Source organism: Anabrus simplex, chromosome 14, assembly GCF_040414725.1.
Source record: "Anabrus simplex isolate iqAnaSimp1 chromosome 14, ASM4041472v1, whole genome shotgun sequence".
Classification (NCBI taxonomy): Eukaryota; Metazoa; Arthropoda; class Insecta; order Orthoptera; family Tettigoniidae; genus Anabrus; species Anabrus simplex.
Genome location: NC_090278.1, coordinates 65,345,631 through 65,370,302, shown reverse-complemented (window position 1 = coordinate 65,370,302; position 24,672 = coordinate 65,345,631). Strand labels below are relative to the sequence as shown.

The following is a 24,672-nucleotide window of genomic DNA, read 5'->3' as shown; positions in this document are numbered from 1 at the left end:
TTGGATCAGAATGCGTTCATCTCAAAAAAACTTTTCTTTGAGTTCTGACATTGATATCAATGACGTCAATAGGATAAGTAATGACTGGGGAAAGTGGCAGGCAGTAACAGGTGTTCTCTGAGATAAAAAGGTGCCAATCCATCCAAAAAGGAAAATATACAAAACAATTATTCATCCAGCTATCCTATATAGTGGCTCTGATCCTTGGGCAACAAAGAAAGAGGATGAACAAGGAAAAAGGATAAACAGAAACTTAACACTGATGAAATGACGATGTTACTATGGGTTCATGGTGCGAATGGGCTGGAAAAACCCATAATGAATTGATTCACCAATCTCTATGGTTAACACCAATTCCAGAAAAATTAACATAAAGTCGACTCGCGTGGTTTGGTCATACTGAAAGAAGACCAGAAGACTGTAGAGCACCGAGCTGAGGGGATGGTATTAGAGGATGAACCAGCACTGCGATGGCCAAAAATGAAATGGAGAACGAATTATGAAGGACTTGGAAAAATCTAGTGCTGGTTCTCCCAGGGCCCAGGACAGAAAGTACTGGGGGAAAATGACCACGAAAGCCGAGCACCATTTAACAGGGACAAGGAGAATAAGTGTTTTTACTAGTACCAAAGCAAGAAGAAAAATCATTTGGCTAGTTGTTTCAGTGATCAACTGCACTTGAAAGTTTGGTACAATATTATCGTGTCTTTTTTTGTAGTATTTAGTACTCTTAATGATTTCTCTCTTATTTTTGTTTCCCAAAAACCTTGTAACATTTTGTCATGTGTGGTAGTGCTGGTTCAAACATCGTGGGCTGCTGCTGATGTCCGAACCGGTCAGGTGATTGCAGCTTCTAGTACAGGGCCTTTCAGGGTGCATGTGCCTGGTGCATGCACTGTGCACGGTGCAAAAGACGACTTTGCTTGGTTGACCAGAGTGCAGATCCCCACTCCTCGATTTGGAGCAATAGCGCTGTCTTTCTCTTTCCCTACGCCTGTCTCGCTCGCTCCCCCTGTCTCCCTCTTCCTCACTTGCTCCGTAGTACTCCAAATCCGAGCAGAGTTCAGCCGAGATTAGCCGAGTAGCCCAGAGACGAAGCGTTGGTCCGAGCCGAGTGGGACCGATGCACTGTGCACAGGAACTCTGCGCCGCTGTTTGCATGCGTGAGATTTTGGGCGTTTGAGAGGCCCTGTTCTAGCACATATAGGAATCACGCTGCTGGGAGAGGTGGAATGCCTCTCCGAGACAGTCCAGACGGGCTTGCTCTGTCCAGCAACTCACTAACACCGCAATCCAGGCATGGCAACTTATTGGCGGACAGGTGGACTTATTTGCAGTCGTACAGAGTTTCACTCCGGGACTTTTGTGCCTTCAACCTCTGCCATCTGAAGTATCTGTTGGTTGGTGATACCACCACAGCCGATAAGTATTCTAGACTGTAAAAGTTATGGTAAATGCAGTCCGCTGAAAATTCTAGAAAACAAGGACCTTAACCATTGGACATTCAAGTGGATATCTTCAAGTTCTTCTGTTGACAATGTATCAGTGAAAGTAAGCTTATATGGATTTCAGTATGAAGTCTATTATATTTTATATTCATTTCTTCATTCAAAGGATTGTAATGTATTTGTCAGTTAATAAATGTGATGCATTGGAACTTTAATATACAACATTGTGTAAGAGCTTTTTAAATTGTGTTCGCTGAATACATATCTGAAGGCAAGAAAAAATAACTTTTCTTGGGCTCAGGGGTGCAAAATACCTAAATACAGGACTGATCAATATGATCAAAAGGTTTACTAATGATGCAAACAGATGTTGTATATGGTTTAAATCTCCTAACCATCATAAATAGTCCCACCCACCCTTTTCTCCTCCATTGCCATTTAAATAATAGCTGCACCCTATGCTACTCATTCCACACCAGAAGTAGCACAACAGCAGAAAGTCTTCCCGTGCTCAGTAAATCAAGGGGTTTCTCAGGTATTTTACAGCCAAAGTCTATCTCTTATTGGATTTGTATTTTTGGTTACTGGATATTCCTTACACCTTAGAACATACTACATAGATTAGCACAAGAAATACAAAACCTTTCTATACAGATTGCTGTCTTTGTGCCCTGCCAACACTAAGACACTGCACCTCGTTGCGCTGTAGTCTCTAGAATGAAGAGCTCTCAAAGGGGTATGTGAGGGACTTTTTAACGACAGGGGTCGACTTTAAATGGATATTACCGGAAGTAGGCTGAAGAATGGCCAAGCGAGAGGCAGTAGCAGTGCTGTTGGTGCTGCTTGACGGGCAGGAAGCAGACTGAGCCCTAGAACCAACAACCTGAAACAGACATGCGCCAAGCACCGATCTATGTACATAGAAATAAAAGGAAAATAAATCAACCATGCTGTAATTAATGAGACAGATATTACAAGCTGGCAATATACAAGTAACATATTCTGTATCTCTGTAAATAAGATATATTGTACAATGGATAATAAATAAATTAATTAATTAATGTTCCAGGGTGGTGCAGCTCTTCCCAGGCAACCACCTACGAAGGCGATCTACTTGTACCCTTTTAATCATATAACAGCCCTCCTGCCAACATTAAATTTCTGGCAGTATCAGAAATTGAATCCAGGCCTCGACGGACAGCAGCCAATAGTGTTAAGCATTACACGATGGAGGTGGATAATGGACACGGATAATTAATATTTGGCACGATTAAGCAGTAAGCAGTAGTTTATTAGGGCACAACCACATTTCAGTGAAATGAGAAACCAATTCACCAATTGAACTGTCAAATGGTGAAACCAAATTTTGTAATTTTCTGTTTCTCGTGGCATTTTAAACCCCCAAGTCTTTAGCCCACTGTTCAATGCTGAAATGAATCAAGTCATCATTTCTCTATGGTATAAACTCAGAATGCTAAAAGCAAAATGAAAGTGACAGTGAAGTTTATTCAGGGTCATAAAATACCAGACTTTGGTAATGAGTAGCCAAAGTTTCTAAAAATTAAGGTTACTTCACATGCATTTAAAAAAAAAATTGATATATACTTCATACCGAGACGAAAAAGCAATAGTGAAGGGACAGGGAAGGGAACTACCTACATAAATCCTTAATGGCTGGCAACCAGGTATTACGGTGTTTTCCAAATTCGTACGTTCCTCATCGCCAGATGTTTCATTCCAGGCTTGTGTCAATGTCATACACCTGCCAATATCATATGTTACGTAAACATGTTACGTGACCCTCTTAGACTGATTACTGATGGTTTGGTCAGCTTTCGCTTCGAACGCTAGCGCTGTGCCACGACCGGGGAGCCATCTGGTGACGAATGAACATATCATTTCCACTTATATTATAACGTCTAAATTTCAAAACGTCATTGTTTAAGAAGCCTTTCTCGTGGACACTCCAGATTTTCTTCTGATGACGCAGAGCACAGTTCTCTGCGAAACGTAAAGAATTTAACCTTATTTTGTTGACACGGCGTAAGCCCAAAAGCCTATACAGTATCATGTCTGTAAGTATGGGCCGTGAAAGCATCAATGGCAATGTACTAAATACAATTTAAAATTAAAATGCTAGATAAAAACTATACTATTTCTACTTTCATATTTGTGAAATAAAGGTTTTTTTTTTTTAACTAAAAGAAAATTCACTTTAAGAGTAATAGTCCTCTTGGACCAATTGTGCAATGAGCATATACGGGGATCATTTAGTATGGCACCTTATCAGTGAGAAATTGGAGGGGCAGCAGATGCGCTGGTACGGACATGTACAATGTCGAGATGAAGATCATCCCGTTAAGATAGCTCTTGCAATCGAGAAGCCAAGGAGAGGATGTGGGCGTCCAAGAGCAACATGGTGGCGTACAGCCCAGCCAAAAAGGCCTTGAATAGAAATGGCATTCCAGTGGCAGAGACATCCAACAGCAGGGAGTACTCTCCAAGTATCAGAAGAGCCAACCCTGAGTGATACTTGGGAGTGTCCATTGTGGGCACAGATATGGCCAGGAAAGAAGAAGAAGAAGAAGAAGAAGAAGAAGAAGAAGGAGAAGAAGAAGAAGAAGAAGAAGAAGAAGAAGAAGAAGAAGAAGAAGAAGAAGAAGAAGAAGAAGAAGAAGAAGAAGAAGAAGAAGAAATAACACAAAGATAATGAAGTTTTCCTCTCCTGGAAAATGTTGAAAATTGACTTACTTGGTTTTACCATTTGATGATTCAATTTATTAAGACTATTTTCAATAAAGTCATTAAAGCAGCCCAGGTGATTGTAACAGTATATCAATTTACACAATGGTCCTTGTATATGACATGCATAATCATCCTGGCCTTCGTTAATGACTACCTGTACGTCTGTTGGAGCCTTCACGTAGAGCTCCCAATGAGTAAAATTGGTGTTAGAGAGATGGATTGCAATTTTCCTAAAAGCCTGGCCTTGGGATTTATTTATAGTCATAGAATTACCATGTTTTCTAACAGGATCATTTAAATTCCAATAGACACTGCATCATAAATGCCACCCTTTAAAGAAAATAACACAGAAGTCAAACGAATAAAGATATAAATGTAATTTCTTTTACATTTTGTTACATATACTAATACGTATATGTTTGTACTCAGCCTGATTTTGAATCTGAATAGTGCCCAAGTTTCTAAACCATTTCAGTGTCATTCCGTGCCTTACTAACGAGCACATACAAAAGTCTCCTAGGAAGTGAAATGAAAATCCACAGCCTGTTTCCAGTCATTCGACATGTTCAGGAATGGAATGAATGAGGCCCCCTTCTAGCGGCGAGGATAGGAACTGTGCCGGCTGCCGAAGACTGTCACACTCCTCTGGGGCAATAATTAATGAATGAAAGACAAAAGAAATGATATTGGAGAGTGTTGCTGGAATGAATGGCAGGGAAAACTGGAATACCCAGAGAAAAACCTTGCCCGCCTCAGCTTTGTTCCTAAGAGGTAATAGTCAATTTAAGGAAAAACAACCAAACCCATATAAATCAGAACACCTACATATTTTGCTGGGTAAAAGCAGTGCCAGTTTTCTTTGTAAATATTTGTCTACTTTACAAGCTCATAAAATTCCCATCGCACAAATAATTAAAAAATATATTTTTCTTAACTCCAGGAAGGTAAATCGTGATTTGGACCACCATTGTTTTCCCATATTTCCTGTTCATCAGATAAATTATCGTGACTCCAGATATCACTAGTAATATTTTTCTGCAACCCTGTCCGCCTGTCTTCACACAATATTTGTTCATGATTATCATGATTCTCAGAATCATTATCATTACTGAATTCATCAAAATACAATTCTGAACCACTCCTAGGAAGTTCACTATCTTTGCTAATTTCTAACACATCTCCAATTTCACTTCTTTCAAACCTTTTAACACTACTCCTCAATAAGACAACATGGTGAGAACTTGAACGTGAATTATCTCTAACTGGAAAATAATGTTTATAACTAGGTCTGCTAGTGAAATACACACAGAAAGACCGTCCATAAAGTGCTGAGAGCTTGCCGAGTCATAACACTAGAGCGGTCTGAAGTGTTAGGAACTGCAAACTAGACATAGGCCTACAGAATGGCATATTTGGGTATAGTAGATTCTTAGAAAAAACTGACATGTTTTGACACAGTAAAGAAAGTCCACATGACGAGGAATGATTATCTTTTATGAACACTTGGTAGTAAAGATTGAACCCCTTTTAAATGAAAAATAAAAGAAAGACTGCCATTAAACAAAATAATTTTGTACAATAACAATTCACAGAGATACATACAAAATACATATATATTGCCATAAATTAATAGAAATGAACAAAAGATGTCATGACAGAGGAATTCTCAAAATGAATATTAGTATGTTATTAAAATTCAGCTGCATTGTGGGCTGTTCTCTTAATGTTAGAAAAGCAATGTTATTTTGCTAAGCAATGTTATCCCTTTCCAGAACAAGGCAATGGAGATGAAGTTCACCACCTTACCGACTATGAAGTGCAATTAGCAACATTTGTCTCATAAGCCGTAAAAAAAAATGGCATAACGGTTTCACATTAAAAGCAACATTAGCTGGGGAAATTTTCAAGTACATACACTCTATATTCTCAAGATTGGAGTAGAGTGAGAAAATTAAATTGAAGGTGTGAAAGAGCTAATGTAATTGACTTTCCAGTTGCAATTTTCTACATATTGTAAGAAGTTATAGGGTTTGCAGATCAAATTGCTCTTACACTGTTTTAGATGTGTACTGACGAAAAATTGAATTAGAGATAGAGGTAGCTGCCATTCTGGTGAGATGATGCTGTGGCCAGCCTGGAGAATGTAATAGTGTGGCGTGGAATGTAACTGTGATATCATCAGACCCTGTGATGGCCGAGCACAGCACAGGTAAGATACGAGATCTAAACGCATTTTGTTGCAGGCAGATTTTCAGTGATATATATATATTGGCCATTCAATCTCTGAAGTTGTGCAGGCACAGGGCTTTGCAGGTCGCATGTGTTAAAGAGTTCACCCTGAGTACATGGATTCAGACTAAAGAACCAGCGCTGGGGTGAACTGCCACGGTGTGCAATTTGTTGACGACAGGTGTCTCCGTCAGCTAGTTAGGATGGTAAGAGTGAATGCGAGCTACAGTGCATCAGATCACTTGCAAATTCAATGCTGGACAATAACTGTCAGTAACCATGTGTATGTATGTTCAGTCATCACCGCTAAGGCTGGTTGAATCCTCAAAAGCTCTGCCATCGGCTGTCATAGATGGCCCAGGCATCACTGAAGAGGTGTACTAGGGAAATGAAGAGTGACGTAGTTTCCCGTTGCTTTCCTCACCGAGCCAGAACTTACTACACATCAGTCTGCCAAGCCCACTGAAATGCATGCACCAACCGACCCTATGAGCAACATTTTCACACCATTCCTAGCATCGCTCATACCTCAGTCACTTTCATATTGTCAAAGCCAAGGGTAAGACAGAGACAGGTCAATGAAAGTAACAAAATTGCTCTAGCCTATACCAGAAGACTTAGTGCACTGTAAACACTAGGTTCCGCCAGCAAAGGCAGGTCAGTAACCATAGCGTAGCATCTAGAATCATCTCCTCGCAATGAGGTGCAGAAGCCGCCGTTCCACTAGTGTACATCTGCTTACCACACATCGCAAGACACAAACACTGACAAGGTCAAAGAAACGGCACCATTGGACTCGTTAAGCATGGTAAATCGTCACCTGGAAAGATGAGTCGATGTACCAGTTGGTACATGCCGATGGCAGGGTATGAATGTGTTGCCAGGCACGAGGCAAAGGAGCCCTCTTGCCGGCACGGTACAGTTCAGGCCAGTGGTGGTGATATCCTCGTATGGCTTTTAGCGCCGGGAGTGTTCGAGGACATGTTCAGCTCTCTTGGTGCAGGTCTTTCTATTTGATGACCTTTGTGTCTGGATGAGAGATGATTATGATAATCAGGTAGGAAGAGAGTGAAACTCGTGTCGGCACGTAGCCTACTCCCATTGAATAACACAAAGGGGTCCGCTCAAAGCTTTACATCGCCATCCAATAGACGAATCACCATAAACAGCGTCACATGTCCTCACTCCACATGAGCACTGCGGAGAGGTAATTAGAAATTAGTGATTGGAAATTGTATACCACCACCTCTCCTACCCTGCCAGGCTACATTTTGAAGGCAAACTTTTTTCGACCAACGGGACTCAAACTAGCTAACAACGATGTTAGACCATACAGACTTGACGCCTTAACGATCGTGGCCACCAGGCGGGCTGTTTGGGAACTGTTCACGTGGGATGAAATGAGGCTCCTGGCAAACCTGCAACATCCCTCACCAGCAAACGAAAGAGGAACCTGCTGCCAGGTCACATCCACTCTTTTATTCGCCTCCCAGTATCACTCCCGAATTGCGGCCATTTTGTCTGACGAACGCTTCGAAGACAAGAGGATACTTCCCTAGCTCCTAGGGTCATCCGGCCTCAATGCTACTGAACATAAATGGGATACTTTCGAGAGGAACGTGCGCACCCTGAACTCTCTCCTGACCAATCTCTATGCATTATGTGGGCCTATACAGTGGTCACGGACCAGCACGTCTCCTCAAAGCTTTTGGTGTGTTAAGTCATGCTGCAACGTGGCCGTCATCCAGCCGAAAGTGGGTGCTACAAGCTACTATCCAGATATCTCTAATGCAATTGCTCGTAAGTGTACTGCCTAGGTACATATCATTTCATGGGTCATGCTGATGGTCAATCTGCGATCTTCATTTATTAGTGCACCATCTTTGGTCAATGAGTTGCTTACTCCCTGCCTCAGAGGCAAAGATCATCGCATGATTACGTGTTTCTGCGTCTAGTGTGATGACGGCATGTTACAAGTTCCAATCATATTCATCTCTCTTCTCTCTACATATAACTTGAGATTGTCCTGTGCTCCTAGCCCTATATCACTTGTATTCATTTCTTATCTTATGTATCTTCCATTTCCTGTTTTTATCCACTTGCCTTTTTATCCTATATTTCTCACATCAGAACTGAAAATCTCTCAACAAGGGGTCTTCAATGCACGAGGGGGAAAAAAAGACAGACAGAGAGAGAGAGACTTGCATAGATGGGAGGGGGAGGGGGGGAGGGAGAGAAACTTTCAGTGTGTGGTGGAGAGATAAACTGGCACACACAGAGAGATAAACTTACAGAGAGAAGGGAAGAGAGAGAGAGAGAGAAAAACTTGCACAGACAGGGAAAGGGGGAGGTGATGTGAAAACACAATGAGACACAGAAAAAAAGAGAGAGAGACAAACTTTCTATGAAGACTGAAACATGTAAAATTGTGAACTTTGTTCTTAATATTTTGTATATACATGTTTGTCTTTGCCTCTCCAAGTTCATGTTTTTTAAAACATATAGGATGCTTTTGAATTCATCTCCATTCCTTATATTTGCTTGATAGCAGATAGGTGGGCAAAGTTATAAGGAAGAGATAATCATTATCTCCTTCAATACTAATGCATGGCTTATCAGTCTTAAACCAGTAGTGTTATCTTCACTTTCCCATGCAGCTTGGTAAACAATTTGAGAATCCCTCAACCTAAAGCCAAAGAAAATTAAAAATTATTGACTACCAGTCACCAATGGATCAGCATTCCAGCATTGCTCTACAGTTAATACAAGACAGTAATAATAAAATAAATTACCATGGCAAAATACTAAAACTCTTGCATTCTTCTACACTTTCAGAAAGACCCCTCGACTACAACCCGTGGAAGAAATATTATTACAGCCTGATCAATACTTACGTTGAATCAAAATTCATTCATGTTTCAACACTATTCAGGTCTTTTACAGTGGGATGTCCTTGGAGAGTACAGTGTCTTCTAGGCTTTTTAGTACTGAATATGTGAATACCTGTATATTTAACATAATTCATCAGTTGAATAATATTACTAGCATAAGAAAAATAATTTAAAATAATGTTATGAATCCAAAATGCTCATGTACCAAAGCCAACAGGAGCAAAATATATGTGAACAGGAAACCGACAGAGCAGCAACTTACAGTGTAAGCCCGCACGGATCAGCGGTCATTCTTGACAAGTACTCCTTTTACAAGTTGATTTACATCGCACCGATACAGACAGGCCTTATGGCGACGATGGGATAGGAAAGGGCTAGGAGTAGGAAGGAAGTGGTCATGTCCTTAATTAAGTTGCAGCTTGGTGTAAAAACGGGGAAATCACAAAAAAATCCTCAGGGTTCGAAGCCACTATCTCCCGAATGCAAGCTCACAGCTGCGTGCCCCTATCCGCACGGCCAACTCGCTCGATGACAAGTAGTAGATGCTGCTGTGAGGTAAAAGGAGGTGGGAGATATGTTAGGCCGAGTGCTTGCCCAAACCTGGGCACCAGAAGTCCAACTTACGGAATCTCTATGGGCAAGAGGGTGTGATGGTTGTGGGTAAATATTTAAGGTCTTTAACTGTCAAACAATCATCAACTGTGGTTTGATGGCGTTGGATGTGAATAGCGACAAGAAGATCCATATTATGGGTTCCGTATGTGCTGCGCTAGCCACAAATTCATCTGGCTACAATACTGGTAGTTAAGCCAATATAGAAAGCTGGGATAGAGTACACTTTGTATGAGGCAAGACTTATTGGACATACTGGTTCTGTTCACAGGGGAAAGAGCCGGCAAGGGGTGATGTATTGGTATAGTTAATAGCAAATGTTTTTAAGATTTGGTGGGCACCTGAACGTGATTTTGGAGCTTTTGGGGAAGAACGGGTTTTCTTTTTTTTTACAATTTGCTTTACATCACACTGACACAGGTCTTATGGCGATGATGGGATAGGAAAGGGCCACGAGTGGGAAGGAAGTGGCCATGGCCTTAATTAAGGTACAGCCCCAGCATTTGCCTGGCAGGAAAATGGGAAACCACAGAGAACCATTTTAACGGGTGCCAGCAATGGGGTTCGAACCGACTACCTCCCGGATACAAGCTCATAGCTGTGCACTTCTAACTGCACAGCCAAGTTGCCTGGTTTTGGAAGATCTTGTGTGCCTGAATGCTGCTTTTAAAACGAAAATGACTGTGTGGAGACCATAATAAGTGGTTACAACTGTTACTGGATATGGTTGCTTCGGAAGTTTGGGGGGGGGGCAGAGTTCATGATTCGGGAAATCTGACCGTCAACCACGTTGGTGACAATCTCTTGCAGTGGCGGGCTTCCTCCTCAGACTGTCACTGTAGGAGACAAGGGCTTTAGAAGCTGGGCAAACCTGTCTGCCGTGGATGGCCAGGCTGAATGGTAGTTATAGTTCCATGTGATGTGGGTGAAAACACCTGTAGTGGACTTGTTGCCGATGGATTTGATGTGTAGAGAGCTGTCGACTCTGCCATCACTGAGGAAAGAGGGACTAATGAGTGAAATGGACATTGTACTTAAGAATTGAAATAGTGAAGAATGAATCAAGTAGGTTGTTTTTATGGTACTACAGGAGAAAGACTAGGGCTGGAGAGGTTCAGTAGCAAGGAAATCCTTCTCAAGTTTTACCATGAAGAGGTTGGCATCCTGGTGTGCATAGCAGTGCTTCAAAACTGATGGAATAATTGTTCCTAAATGTTGAAAAAGTTGTGTGTTAAGATGTACTGAGTGATGGAGGCAAGGAAGGTAAAACGGGGTAGGGCATTGGGTTGTCTTGTATTCCAGAAGATTCTAAGTCCCTCAGCGTGCAAGACGATGTATAGAGAGGTGTCTTCAATTGACTCTAGAAGACAGTATGAGGGGAGGGGTTTGGGCAAAGTGGCAAGACATTCTAGAAAATGAGTGATGTCACAAAGGTGCAAGTCAAGAGAATGTACGAAGGATTGAAGATTTTGTAACTGGAATCTCAGGCCATTTACAATGGTTTTATAATTTATTTACTTTTCAGGATAAAAATTTTTCAATACGTTTATGTAAGAAAATTAAATGGTTGATTGGTAAAGCAGATCCTGAATGAGCTAAAACATGAATAAATATTGATATACCAGTAGATGTATTGAGCACGGCAAATTGCACAATTTAAGATGTCAAAATTACATTACAGCTGAAAACTATTTTCCCCTAATTTCATCCACTATACTACTTACAGCCATGCAAAGATTAAATTATTAAATCCAAAGAGTGAAAAAAACATTAATTCAGAGTAAATGAATAAAAGTTTTCTACAAGTAATTCTGAAATCAAAATAGATCTTAAACATGCTCGATGGAGAACTGACAGGGTTTAAATATGCACTACAAAAATGAATACCACAAGGAAAACCTGCATAAGAAAAGACTTCATTCCTTCAAATCAACTGCAAATAATTATCACTGGACTGAATATGTCACTAGAAAGAACTTGAAAGACTACTTCCATGAATGGAAATTGAGGTTTAAAATACTTCTCTTTCAAAATATTAAAAATAGTTCAATTATTATTTACTAAAACAATGAAAATTCTTTAGATTTTTACCTGCTACAAAAAAATGCTCACAATATCTATATACAGTAAACTCCTGATCATTCCTGGGTTAGTTATCTAACTTGCAGGTTACTTGTGCATCCTTAAACAAAATAAATAAATGGTGCATACATTAATTTCCCTGTTTTTGACTAGGCTTTCTCTTAGTTGTTGAGAAATGCAGCTTTTATGACAGCCACATGACAATGGAGTACTGTATCCATTGTTATCAGCCTAGCATCTTTGTGAAAATGGAAAATTTCTCTTGTTAATCTGGCTAAATGGTCTTGTCATGGTACAGAAAAATATAAAAGCTGCTTTTAATAATAAAGGAAAATTTGGAAGTCATAGAAGGGACAGTTTCCTGCTAAGTTGGCAGTAGATTATGGAAGTACAAACTGTCACAATTTTAAGAAAAGAAAAGCTGGAGGATTTTGCATGTAACAGTGATAATGGTACACCAGAGAGTTAGACTTTGCTCCTCTACAGTGGTTCAACAACAACAAAAAAGAATAAGTTATACAGAGAAAGTAGAGTTATGTCATGAATTTTTATTGAATAAGATCATCTAATTTTTTAAAAACATTTTTTCGTGCGCATGTGTCATGTCATTAACCCAAATAATCAGGAGTGTACTGTAATGGCTACTCCCTAATCTTTTAAATTTCATATTTAAAATGTACCTCATTTGAACTCTTAATGAAGAAAGGATTACCACAGCATTACTGTCATATCTAAAGTGGTGAAATTGCTGGAGTAAAGGGCATCCCGAATGAGATGCAAAATTACTCAATCTTCTGAGCACAATCACTGAAGCCCTGACTCTTTACAGTAGATATGAAACAAGTAACATAGTTACATGCATGCAAGAGTTTTAGGAGGTTTCTGCCATGTCTGAATACCAAGAGAGAGAACAGGAAATTATTATAATTTAAAGAAAAAAAGAATATGCAGTCATATATTGGTCCTCTATGAAGTTCTTTCCTGGTCACTTCCCGATTACTTGGGAACAGTACAAAATATGTATAATGCTAACCCTATGATGTATTAACAGTTACTGTGTATTTCTGTTGCTACTAGTAGTGTAGAATGTTGTATGTAATGAAGGATATGTTTCAAGATACACAAACATGTCCCCAAGCCAGAAGAATTAAATGAACATGGTCAGCTTGAGTGAGAATTGAACCCAGACCCTCATTATGCTGACAACCGATGCAAATGTCAAATGGCCATTTTATGAGAGTGATATTATAGCACAAATGTAATTGAAGCAGTTTTTGCTGATTACCTAGCAATATAAATATAAGGTTAGGTAGTAATGAAATCTCTTGTATGTTACTGTTATAGTTGAAGACTGTCTGGAGTTTGAAAGAGTTTTAATATAGTTTTTAGGGCAGTGGTAGATTAATTCTGCCTGTAAGTGGTAACGTTCCAACATCAATGACAGCTCAACCATAAGATGTTTTCATTTCTTTTCACAGAGAACCAATATCAAGACCACTACAGGTCATATACTAACTAATCTACTGCAAAAGAAGTAAAAAAATCAGTCACAGCTCATTCCCACAATAAGCTAACCTACATAGTATTAAATTAGAATTAGCAGAGGATTAAAAAGAGAAAAGAGTTGTTCCATTTTACCTTTAGCAATTCACTGCCCTAGAGCCTTCATCAAGGGTAAATGTTAATTACTACAATTACAGTACCATATATGAAGCCGGAGTCTTCTGTCTGACGTGACTTGCAGCTGGATCACAAACCATCAAGTTACTGTTGGGTAGGGGAGAGGGCCAAGAATATGATCGACAAATGCATGTATACGAAGAAAAGGAGGGAAAAAAATACCGTATATATGCGAATAGTGCTGACAAGGGGAACTTATTATTTCCTGATTTTTCAGTGCAGTGAGACTGTCACTGTAAGTAGTCAATACGGACCATTATAGGCCATTAATAGGGTCCAGTTTCTAGCATCACTCAATGATCAGGTTATCATGAAGAAAGGGTGTTGAATTTTATTCACTAATAAGAAATTTGCATCAGAATTCATACTTTCACAAACTGGCAATGTGGATCAGTCTTATTTTGACAACGCAGCAAACAAGAAGATTATGATAGGGACAAAGATTATGGGGCAGTGTTTTAAAACAAAATATTTTATGACTGATTCATTAATTGAGAAATAAATTACAGCTATCTTTTTATTGTTTTACCCCCTCCTTATCCTCTCAAAAAATAAAGGACAGTGTATTTTTCGCATATATACGGTATTTCAACTAGAAAAGTACACATTTGATGAGAAGTAAATCCCAGGATGGCACACAAAAGACATCCATCGAACATGATTCCTGTACGTAGATACCTGCAAATAGTAAATTTTTGTGGTGTTCTCAATTTCATTCATGTAGATGCAATAAGATGAGTCGAAAATCCAAATATGTCCATCTTCTCCTATGACTTTGTAGACCAAACTGTCATCAGATATCGACACTCTGGCAGAACAACAACTGTAGTGGACTTACAATATGCGACACACATCCCTCAAGAGACAGATTATAGCTGAATAACTTACCAAAAGGCCAGTAGTACTACCCTTGGACAAATTTTAATGGCTTCATTGTACCCAGTAAAAACAATAAAAGTTTTGAGAAAAACCAGGTTCCCCGACTGAGAATTTCGATATAAAAGAAACAGGCTGCTCAATCTGAAAATCCAGGGTTTTGCCTCGGTTATCATGTGACAAATTAACTCCGCCATAAGAACCACGCAGGCCGAGCGAGTTGGCCGTGTGGCCAGGGTCGCGCATTTGTGAGCTTGCATTCAGGAGATAGTAGGGTCAAACCCCACTTTTGGCAGCCCTAAAGATGGTTTTTACGTTTTTTCTCATTTGCACAGCAGGTAAATGCTGGGGCTGTACCTTAACTGAGGCCATGGCTGTTTCCTTTCCACTCCTAGCCCTTTCCTATCCCATCTTTGCCATAAGACCTATCTGGGTCGGTGCAACGTAAAGCAAATTCGGGAGGAAAAAAAAAAACCAGTTGAATTTCCTGCTTTTGTTGTTAGACAGTAGCACAATTGGATGTTAGGTTGCCTAGACAAGACCTTCAGGCAGCGTTGTTAAGAAAAAGGAAATAAAAGTTTCGTTTTAAATAACAAAATTGACCTTTTGGGGGTAAAAGGCTGGATTTTTAGATTAACAGCCTGTCTTTTTAACAGTTTTAAACCCTCAGAAATTCCTATTCTATGGGTAGACCCCTGCACGGACTCAGATATCTGCAGATTTATCCGCAAAATTAGTATCTTGTCACATGCAAATTGTATTGGAGTGCAGATAATTTTCCTGATCATTTCTAAATAATGATGTTTATCAATTTTACTCCGCTATACTCCAGAAATCTTGACAACCTAGTCTTTCACATATTTTACGCAATTATGTTTGCTTGTGGTGAGGCGACCCTTGATATTGGTACAGGAGAATGGTGATATATAAAGAGCCTTGAATCCTTAAAGCCATAAATCTGACCTAAGCCTAACTTGCTCTGGCCTGCAATTAATGGAAAGAAGGAACACTGGTTCCGGTATCAGGCGTATAGTATTATGTTAACAGATATATCCGTTTCAATACTTTGGGTGCAATATATTCAAATAATTGAAATATCCGCGGATAACTAATTGCGGATGCAGGTGAAGGAAGTGTAGATAATATTTTTTATAACCACACAGGGCTCTATCTATGGGATGCTATCACACTGGTTGTTGAAGACATCTGATTCATAACACCATGTACTTGAATACACTGTATCTAAAAACATGGGTATTCTCACGTTCAAAACAAAAATTAATTTAAGAATAGAGAAACCACTAAATTTCACAACTGTTTGGCCAATAAAGAGTTCTCCAATTGTAGCATACAGGTAATTACAAAAAAACCTCAAACTAATTTATACACATCAATATTCAACACTGGGACATTATACATCACATCATTTGCAGTCATACCTGCATCGTGTTCGGCCGTGGCATTGGCATGAGATTATAGGGTGGTGGCATACGGTTCCTTGGCTGCTGGGAAGTTGGTCCCTGCATGGCCGGCGGTGGAGGAGGAGGCTGAGGTTGTCCTCCTGAAGGGGGCTGAGAAGCATACTGCGGAGGAGGTACTCCGCTCATCTGACCCTTGCCTGTTGGTTGTACAGGTACGTTCGGTACAACAAGGTGTGGTTGGTGAAGTTTTTGCTGCATGACAAGAAAATCAAATCATTAACATATGTGCAGTATCTACATTTAATAGTCATTTTACATAAGCTATTTCTAAGTACACAACCTCAGCTTAAAATCAACAAAACTGCTTGCAATGATAACACACAGTAGAAGCTGTTTTATCCAGCAATCGATCACCTGGAAAATTGGTCAAGAGCTTCATTCCGGTTTACTATCCTTATCATCTGACAGGAAGAATTTGAAAATCCTGCGCTGTTCTGGGAGTGTCTGCCAAATGATGCAGTGTAACTAATTTACTGTTGGCTCTGCCACTGGTTTCATCATCTGAACACTACCACAGGAAATAAGAAGTGAAAAAGAGTGGTGTTTTAACAATGCACCAACTTACTTAGGTCCTTCAGCGACTACAAGATAAGAAAGAGGGATAAGCAGCCGTGGTCTAAAGGTACAGCCCTTGTATTTGCCTGGCGTGAAAAGAGGAAACCACGGGATACTATCTTCACAGGTTGAAATCCACCATCCTCCAAATGCAACCTCACAGCAAAGTGACCCAAACCATGTAGCAACTCACTTGGGAAAAAAAAAAACACCATCATCCCGATATAAGTGATAGACTTGAGCGTGGCAAAACCATAATAAATTTATGAATTAGTATGGCACACTCTGAAATTCTTAAGCAGAAAGACGAACTACTGAAATTCAATTTTAACCACAGAACCAATCGAGGAAATCATTGGACGCTATGTTCTACAGAAACCTAAGCTGACAGAGTGAGTTGGCCATGTGGTTAGGATCACCAAGCTATGAGATAGTGGGTTCAAACCCCACTGTCAGGAGCCCTGAAGAAGGTTTTCCGTGGTTTCCCATTTTCACACCAGGCAAATGCGGGGTTGTACCTTAATTAAGGCCAGCGGCTGCTTCCTTCCCACTCCTAGCCGTATCCTATCCTGTCGTCACCATAAGACTTACCTGTGTCAGCGTGACATTAAATAAAATTGTAAAATCCTAAGATGGAACAAGTACACAATGTTTCGTATGAATCATTCATTTTTTAATGGTCTCAGGATCTATGATTACTGAAAACCTAAAGAACTGTAATACAAAGTGAAACCTTCAGAAGAGTGGGATCTTTCAGATGGTACGCGATGACGAAGTGGTATCAGAAAATTGCGGTAACTGACAATATCTCGTTCCTGAATTTTTAAAAAATATTTAAGTAGGTTGTGAAGGCATCTTTGACTATGTATCAAACCTCTTGCTAAATGAAGACAACTGCATTGTATGTTAAAATATTAAAAGAAAAAACACGGGCCTACTGTCCTGATGGGCCTACCAAGGGATTACTGCTCGGCCCTTAGACTTACAGATTATAAGATGATGCATGGTCAGTGCAAGGAATCCTCTCAGCCACTATTCTTGGTTTTCTAGACCAGGGCCACAAACTCACAATCGGATAGCACCTCAATAGGCTGAGTGGACCTCAAAACACCCCTCAGATCTAGGTGAAAATTGCTGAGCTGGCTGAAAACTGAACCCAGGATCTCTGGGTAAGAAACTGGCTCGCTACCTGTACAGCGTGATACTGACACAAAAACAAATTTAAGTCCCCAGAAATTGGAGATGTTGCTCAATTAGATAAAATATGACCAATATATGTTCATCTATTATAGGTAAAGTCAGAATCTGAACCATTCCAGGTAAGGGCCTGTACTACAAATGTCACATAAGCGTCCAGATACGTAGCCTGCAGTTTTCCTGGCCATCTACGTGCTCGTAATGAACATTCTCGAGTATTACTCAGTGTCAGCTCTTCTGATCCTGTGGTTTGATGTCTGACCACGCTGCTCTAGGACAGGGATGGCAAACCTTTACTGACTAGATTGTCAAATAAGGTCTTGTTTATTATGTTATACTGTCTAGTGTGCCATTGGCTAATTTCCTTTAAGATCATCATGAAACCCCTCATTTGACTTAGAGTGCATTACACATAATTCCATTCTACTAAATGTTACACGATTTTGTTTTGCAATCATCACTGAAAATTACATTTTTTAAATGAGGTAAATTTTAAGAATAAGGTATATATTTGCTTTAACCTAATAACATTTGTAAAAAAATACAGCTATAGAATTGTAACATACTTCTTTATTAAAGCATAATGTTAAAATATGCCATGATGCTACATTTTTTACTTATTTATTTCATGTTAAAAACATTAAAATACGTCAGTATGTTGTCTGACGTGTCACAGAAGTAGTCTTCGTATGTCACCTAGTGGCACGTGTCATAGGTTCGCCATCCCTCTAGGACGTCCTTGTCCTCTCCTTGTTTCCTCAATGGCAAGAGCTCTCTGTACAGGATGATTTTTATCTCAACATTGTACGTGCCCGTACCAGCACAACTGCTGCCCCTCCAGTTTCTCACTAGTAAGGTAAGGGTGTATTCTGCTCAAAGGCAGATCTGAACCTCCGCAGAGGTGTGCCTGAGAGGGACAATATGAAAGGATACTCCTATGTACTCTTTGCACAATCGGCCAGAAAGAGCGACACCCACTGACCATTGCACCATCCGCAACATTCATTTGCTGATCATTCTTCTTTTACCTTGCCCAACATTTAGGTTCATGAATGAAGGCAGGTCTGATGACAGTCTAAGTATCTTTATAGGCAACTGCCTGTCACACGAGACACCTGTCAGCAAACACCAATTCGTCCATCCAACATTGATACGATGCTTCACGTTGTCATTTATCATGGTATCGGTGGAAATAACCGAGCCCAGGTATGTGAATTTGTCCATCGTTACCAGTGGTTCAATGGCTAGGTGGATCTTAAACTTGCAGTTTTGCAAATCTAGAAGATAAATTTTTACTTGCGTATTACCAACGGATTTTAACTATGTTACTGTTACACGGAAGATGTAGAGACATTTTTATTGCACTACCAACAAGGATGCTGAAAATATAGTGAAATTTAGAGCGGTGGTATACTTGTTCCTGGGTGTTAGTTTGTTGAGTGCCATTTCTTTTTAAATTGTATTACAAAAGCATGATAATACACTATTATTAGGCTATAGTGTGGAAATTCCAGCCAAGAGAAGAATTAGACTGAAATACAGACATTGTTGTAGATAACAAAATTAATGATAATGTTACATGGATGCAAAAGGTAAGATTCGAGTTATGCATCTTATCAAATAAATCTTACCACACATTTTTTTCCCCCCCTCCGATATTAAGAGGATGCCCATTACGGGGAAAGTAGGCTAAAGTATATCTTCATAATCAATGCCACCAATTTTCTTAAGATGAAAAATAAATTGGGAAAATTGGATATCATTAGTAGAGGAGGATCAGCAATTTTACTATTAAATATTCAATTACTGTTACAAAATCAATAAGAAGTTATTCTATTTTTTTCAAGACAGTGTTTGAGATAGTAACTGGCAAGCATTTATTTCACTTTTATGACTTGTAAAGTGTAATGAAATTACTGAAAACAGGCCCTGTAATATTTCTTTAATGAAATATGCTTTTCTTATACAGCTGTCAGTGTCTTAGTAATTCTAAGATTTTTGAGTAAATTGCAAAATTTAAAGCAGATGTCTTAGTTAACTTGTAGTTCAAATTTCAACTGAAATAGAAAAACAATCAGGAAATTCAGCCAAAATTATCATTATATAGCCATGAGATCAGGTCAGAAATACATTATTATTCCCAATGCAGCAACAAAATGAAGGGATGAACCAAACAACAAACACTTTGTTTATGATCACTGTCACACATGATTAAGATAGCTAATCAGAACACATCAGAAAGAAAATCAGGAGAGTATCTACTCCATGCAGGTTTTCTTTCATGAGAGGAATTTGATAACAAAATATTTTAAATTAGCAAAAGAAAAAAGCATGCCCATATCATTCATAGCAGCAACAACAGAGCTATCACACCACCTACAGCTAGATGAAGTACTTCTCATGCATCCATAAGTGCTTTAGAGACCTAATCAGTGCCAACTACAAAGATGGATAACATTCAGCAGCATTAGAGAATTGGAAAAGAAACACTTCTGCCCCAGGCTAGGAGAAATGAATGGCAAGATTTTAACCCAGTCTAAATTAATGCTTTTAGACGAGCGTCTATACATATTGTATCACTTCATGGGTCCATAAAATGCCTAACTACAAAATTATCTGATCTTTACTTTGCCGCCACGTTTTCCAGACTTAAACCCCCTGAACATTTACCTTTGAATTCACATAAAGTTTGTTGTGCATTTGACTGCTGTCGATTACTAAATTCTCCAATTCTGTATGTTTCAAATAAACATCATTACCAGATGTGAATAGGTGTAAATAGAAATACACAGAATATATTGAATATTGGCTTTCATAACCACACTGACCTACAAATAGACTTCAAGCATATCAAGTCGTGCTGAGTACATATGGTCCACAGCAAAGAGATTTTAAGCACAGAATAAAAATAGCCAAACAGACACAGGTGGGAACCAACACATGCACATTTGAGCCCATACTGGGCAATTAGAATACCCTACAATTGTGCTGGCTATCATGCTAGACTTGTAGCTCTGCCAACAGAATAAGGATGACCACTAGATCATCAGACGTGAAATATGAAGGCTGTGGGTTCAGTTTCTACCAGGTGTTCTGTACTTAACATCTCTCTGGGATCTACTTTACGTACTCCTCAACATGCCCAAATAAGTCTATTTCAAGTTTCAGAAACAGACTATACATTACGCTGACAATTTGTTGCACTAATGAAAATAATTATTTTTCAGAAAGTCAAAAATTATTTGAAGGCTATTGTTTCTTGATAGGAAAGCACAGGAAAATGTGGATGGTCTCTGAACTCGCATTCTCTCAATGTTTTTTGGTGGTCCAATGATCTCACATGAATTGTTGTAGCTTGAGAGCCTCATTTCCCTTTAAAATTTGCACTTGCCTAGAAAATATGGAGGGCTCAGGATTGAGCTCCAGAGAGGATCTATTTGACAAGATATTTATAAATGCAATAATTAGCTTGTTTTGAAGGAGAAATTTATACATCAAATGTAATGCATGTGAAGTTAGACAGTACTGATACTGTACACAAAATAAACAATCCTCTGGCCATGTCCACTGCCTTGATAAAAACTAATGGAATAGTATGTGAAATATCAAGATTTGTCAAAAAAGTATCCCCAACCTGACAGCTAGGAAGTCAACGCATTCAAAATCCTAGACAGCTAAAAAGGCTACTTAACAATTAGAAACTTTGTCTTCATTTTCATACTGAACACATCTAGCACTGCCATGAAAATAGGGGATTACTGCTTGGGACTTACAGTATAAAATCATGTCTTAGAGCACAGTTCTATGATATCTGTACATCTTTATTATCATCATAACTACAACTTCAAACTCGCTACCATTACATTCGTCAACATATTAATCTAATTCGTAACAAATATCCTCCGCACTCAACTGGTTATAGGCAGTTATGTTGCTGCAATGTGTTTACATTCAGTCAGCTGTCTGTTCTAAGAAAACGTATAAAAGAACACTTTTAGGATTACATGCATGCCAGTTGTATCCAGGAAGCATAGGGAAGTCATTGATTCCAAGAAGTTACATGTTTAGCAGACAGATGGCAGAGGAAGTCGGTTTGAAAGCCTAGTACGCTTTACTACGCAACCCGCGGAAAAGAGTTAGAACCAAGTCGTCAGCATAGGCCAAACTGCTTACTACATTTCCATCTAATTGAATTCCTTCCTGCCACTTTATACCTTTCAGCAGATAATCCATGTAAACTATGAACAACAAAGGTGAAAGATTACAGCCTCGTCTACTATGAACTATGAACCAAGAACTCATTCTAGCACCAATTCTCACTGCAGCCCAGTTGTCAACATAAATGCCTTTGATTGCTTTTAACAATCTATCCTTAATTCCATAGCCCCTAGTCTGGCAAATATCTTTTCCCTTTGCACTCTGTCATTTGCCTTCTCTAGATCTATGAAACAAACATAACAAACTATTCCTCTCGTAGTATTTTTGTCAGTTATCTGGTGCATCTCGAAAAAGCATTTGATAGTGTTCCAAGGAAGACTATATGGGAATGTTTAAGAAAGAAGAATGTACTCAAAGGGCTTATCCAGAAAGTTAAAATGCTTTATGAAGACTGCTGCAGTTGCGTACAGATAGGAAACGGTAATTCTGATTGGTTCCAAACCACTAAAGGAGTGCAACAAGGCAGTACCCTTTCACCATTACTTTTTATCACTGTCATGGATGAAGTCATGAAACAAATTAAGCAGAAGAACAATATGGACATCAATGCATTTGCATTTGCAGATGATGTAGTAATTTGGGGAAATACAGAGAAGGAAGTCCAAGAGAGGCTGAACACCTGGAATGAACATTTGAAAGCACACGGATTAACAATAAATAAATCGAAAACTGTTACCATGTCTGTCAACAGGCAGAAGAAGAAAGGAAAAATAATGCTGGAAGGTACACAACTGGAAACAGTAGACCAATATAAATATCTTGGGTGCATCATTTCAAGTGATAACAGAATACAGCATGAGATTAACAACCGCATTCAAAAATCAGCTCAGTTTTACCATCAAGTTCGGAACCTCCTCTGGAACGAACAAGTTCCCTTAAGATCAAAGCAGATTCTATTCCAATCATACTTCACCCCCATTATAACATATGGCCTAGAAACCTGCACAACAACCCAACAAGTGGACAGCAAACTACAAGCCGCAGAAATGAAGTTCCTACGAACTATGGTACAGAAGACAAAAAGGGACAGGGTAAGGAATGAAAGAATAAGGGAGCAAGCTGGTGTGTACCCATCCCTGAATGAAAAAGTGACAAGGGCCCGTTTGAAATGGTTTGGCCATGTCAAACGAATGGACGATGGAAGGACAGCAAAACAATGGCTACACACAGTCATGGCCGGAAAACGACCGGGAGGAAGACCTAGGAAGAGGTGGCTGGACCAAGTGAAAGAGGACATAGGAACAAGAGGAATCAGCTGGGATGTCGTCTTGAGAGAAGAGTGGTACATGGACAGACAGAAGTGGAGAGTGCTCGTAAACCACACCCGGGCAACTAGAGTGGAAAACTGATGATGATGATGATCTGGTGCATACTGAAAATCTGATCCCGATAGCCCCTCTGTGGTCGGAAACCACACAGGTTTTCATCCAACTTACTCTCAACCACTGATTGCACCCTCCCTTCCAAAATGCCAGTGAACAATAATGTACATGGACTGAGCTAAAATGGACCCTACCTGCAAAATTGAAATGGTGTATGGAATTATGAGAGGGTTGAGAAGTTTTAAATACCTTGGTGAGATATGTACTCCCAATAGCAATGAAAAGGAATTGCTATGAGAGAGAGAGCAAGGAGGATGGAAATGGCCCTTAAATTGGGCTGTAATACCTACAGGTCCAGATGAATCTCCTTCCAGGAAAAACTGAGGCACTATTGCACAGCAGTCAGACCAGAAACCTCTATGCTGCAGAGATGTTAACCAAAATAGAGGATCCCACAATTAGAAAAAGAAGGAAGTTTCTCAGGAAAATTCTATGACCCAAGAAAATGTCTGGGGGTTTTACATTCCATATGAGATCCAAGAGGAAACTGTATGAAACAATAGAAGATTATCACCACAAAGAGGAGGCTGACCTTTTAGAGACACCTAAAGAGAATGAACCTGGATAAATGGGCGTATAGAATACTCGATCTTTAGGAAAAATGGAAAACTTGCCCTTGTTGGCTTAAAGAATAGCATGAAGATCTAAAGGAAGGAGGCATAAAACCCAAAGAAATTCAAGACAGAATGCAGAGTTAAAGGAGAATCCACAGAGACATCTTGCTAAACAGCGGAATATCTCAGCGGAAGAATGAGAGCAAAAGCCTTGGCTACAATGTCAAAAAAATTAAGCATAGAAAATATAAAAAAGAGGGCAGCTAGCTTGCATAGACGCTGGCTGTATCGATGTAATAATAATAATACCAATAATAATAATAATAATAATAATAATAATAATAATAATAATAATAATAATAATCGCATGGCCGCAGTTACCGAGTTGTAGACCTTCTGAAGTGGTGCCATTCAGGTGGTCTGATCTCCAATTTATACATTTTGACTGTGCTGCTATCTAGCAACAAAAGTGGAATTCTACTGTATGTTCCTATGACATGGTTAATTTCCAAAGATATTTAACATGTCAATAACAAAGTAAGGAATGCTGAGATTTTTGGCTGCCCTTCATAAATCAACAACTTTGGCTGTGATGGAACCCATAAACCAGGGATCATGAGTCACACACCTTACCACTGCTCTAATGAGTTGGTGGTGGTGGTGATGATTACTGTTTTAAGAGGAAGTAAAACTGAGCAACCATCCTCGCTGATCCACCAAGG

General features: G+C 39.4%; 1 protein-coding gene across 1 annotated transcript in view; it reads right to left on the bottom strand.

Moving 5' to 3' along the window:
- Nucleotides 1–24,672, bottom strand: part of Zmynd8 (Zinc finger MYND-type containing 8) — a 415,670-nt gene that overhangs the window by 4,929 nt on the left and 386,069 nt on the right. Inside the window, exons 15-16 of the mRNA XM_067157629.2 lie at nt 16,003–16,236; nt 2,235–2,331 (exon numbers count right to left, since the gene is read on the bottom strand). Coding sequence (XP_067013730.2) covers nt 2,235–2,331; nt 16,003–16,236 — 331 coding nt within the window. The remainder of the gene's footprint in view (nt 1–2,234; nt 2,332–16,002; nt 16,237–24,672) is intronic.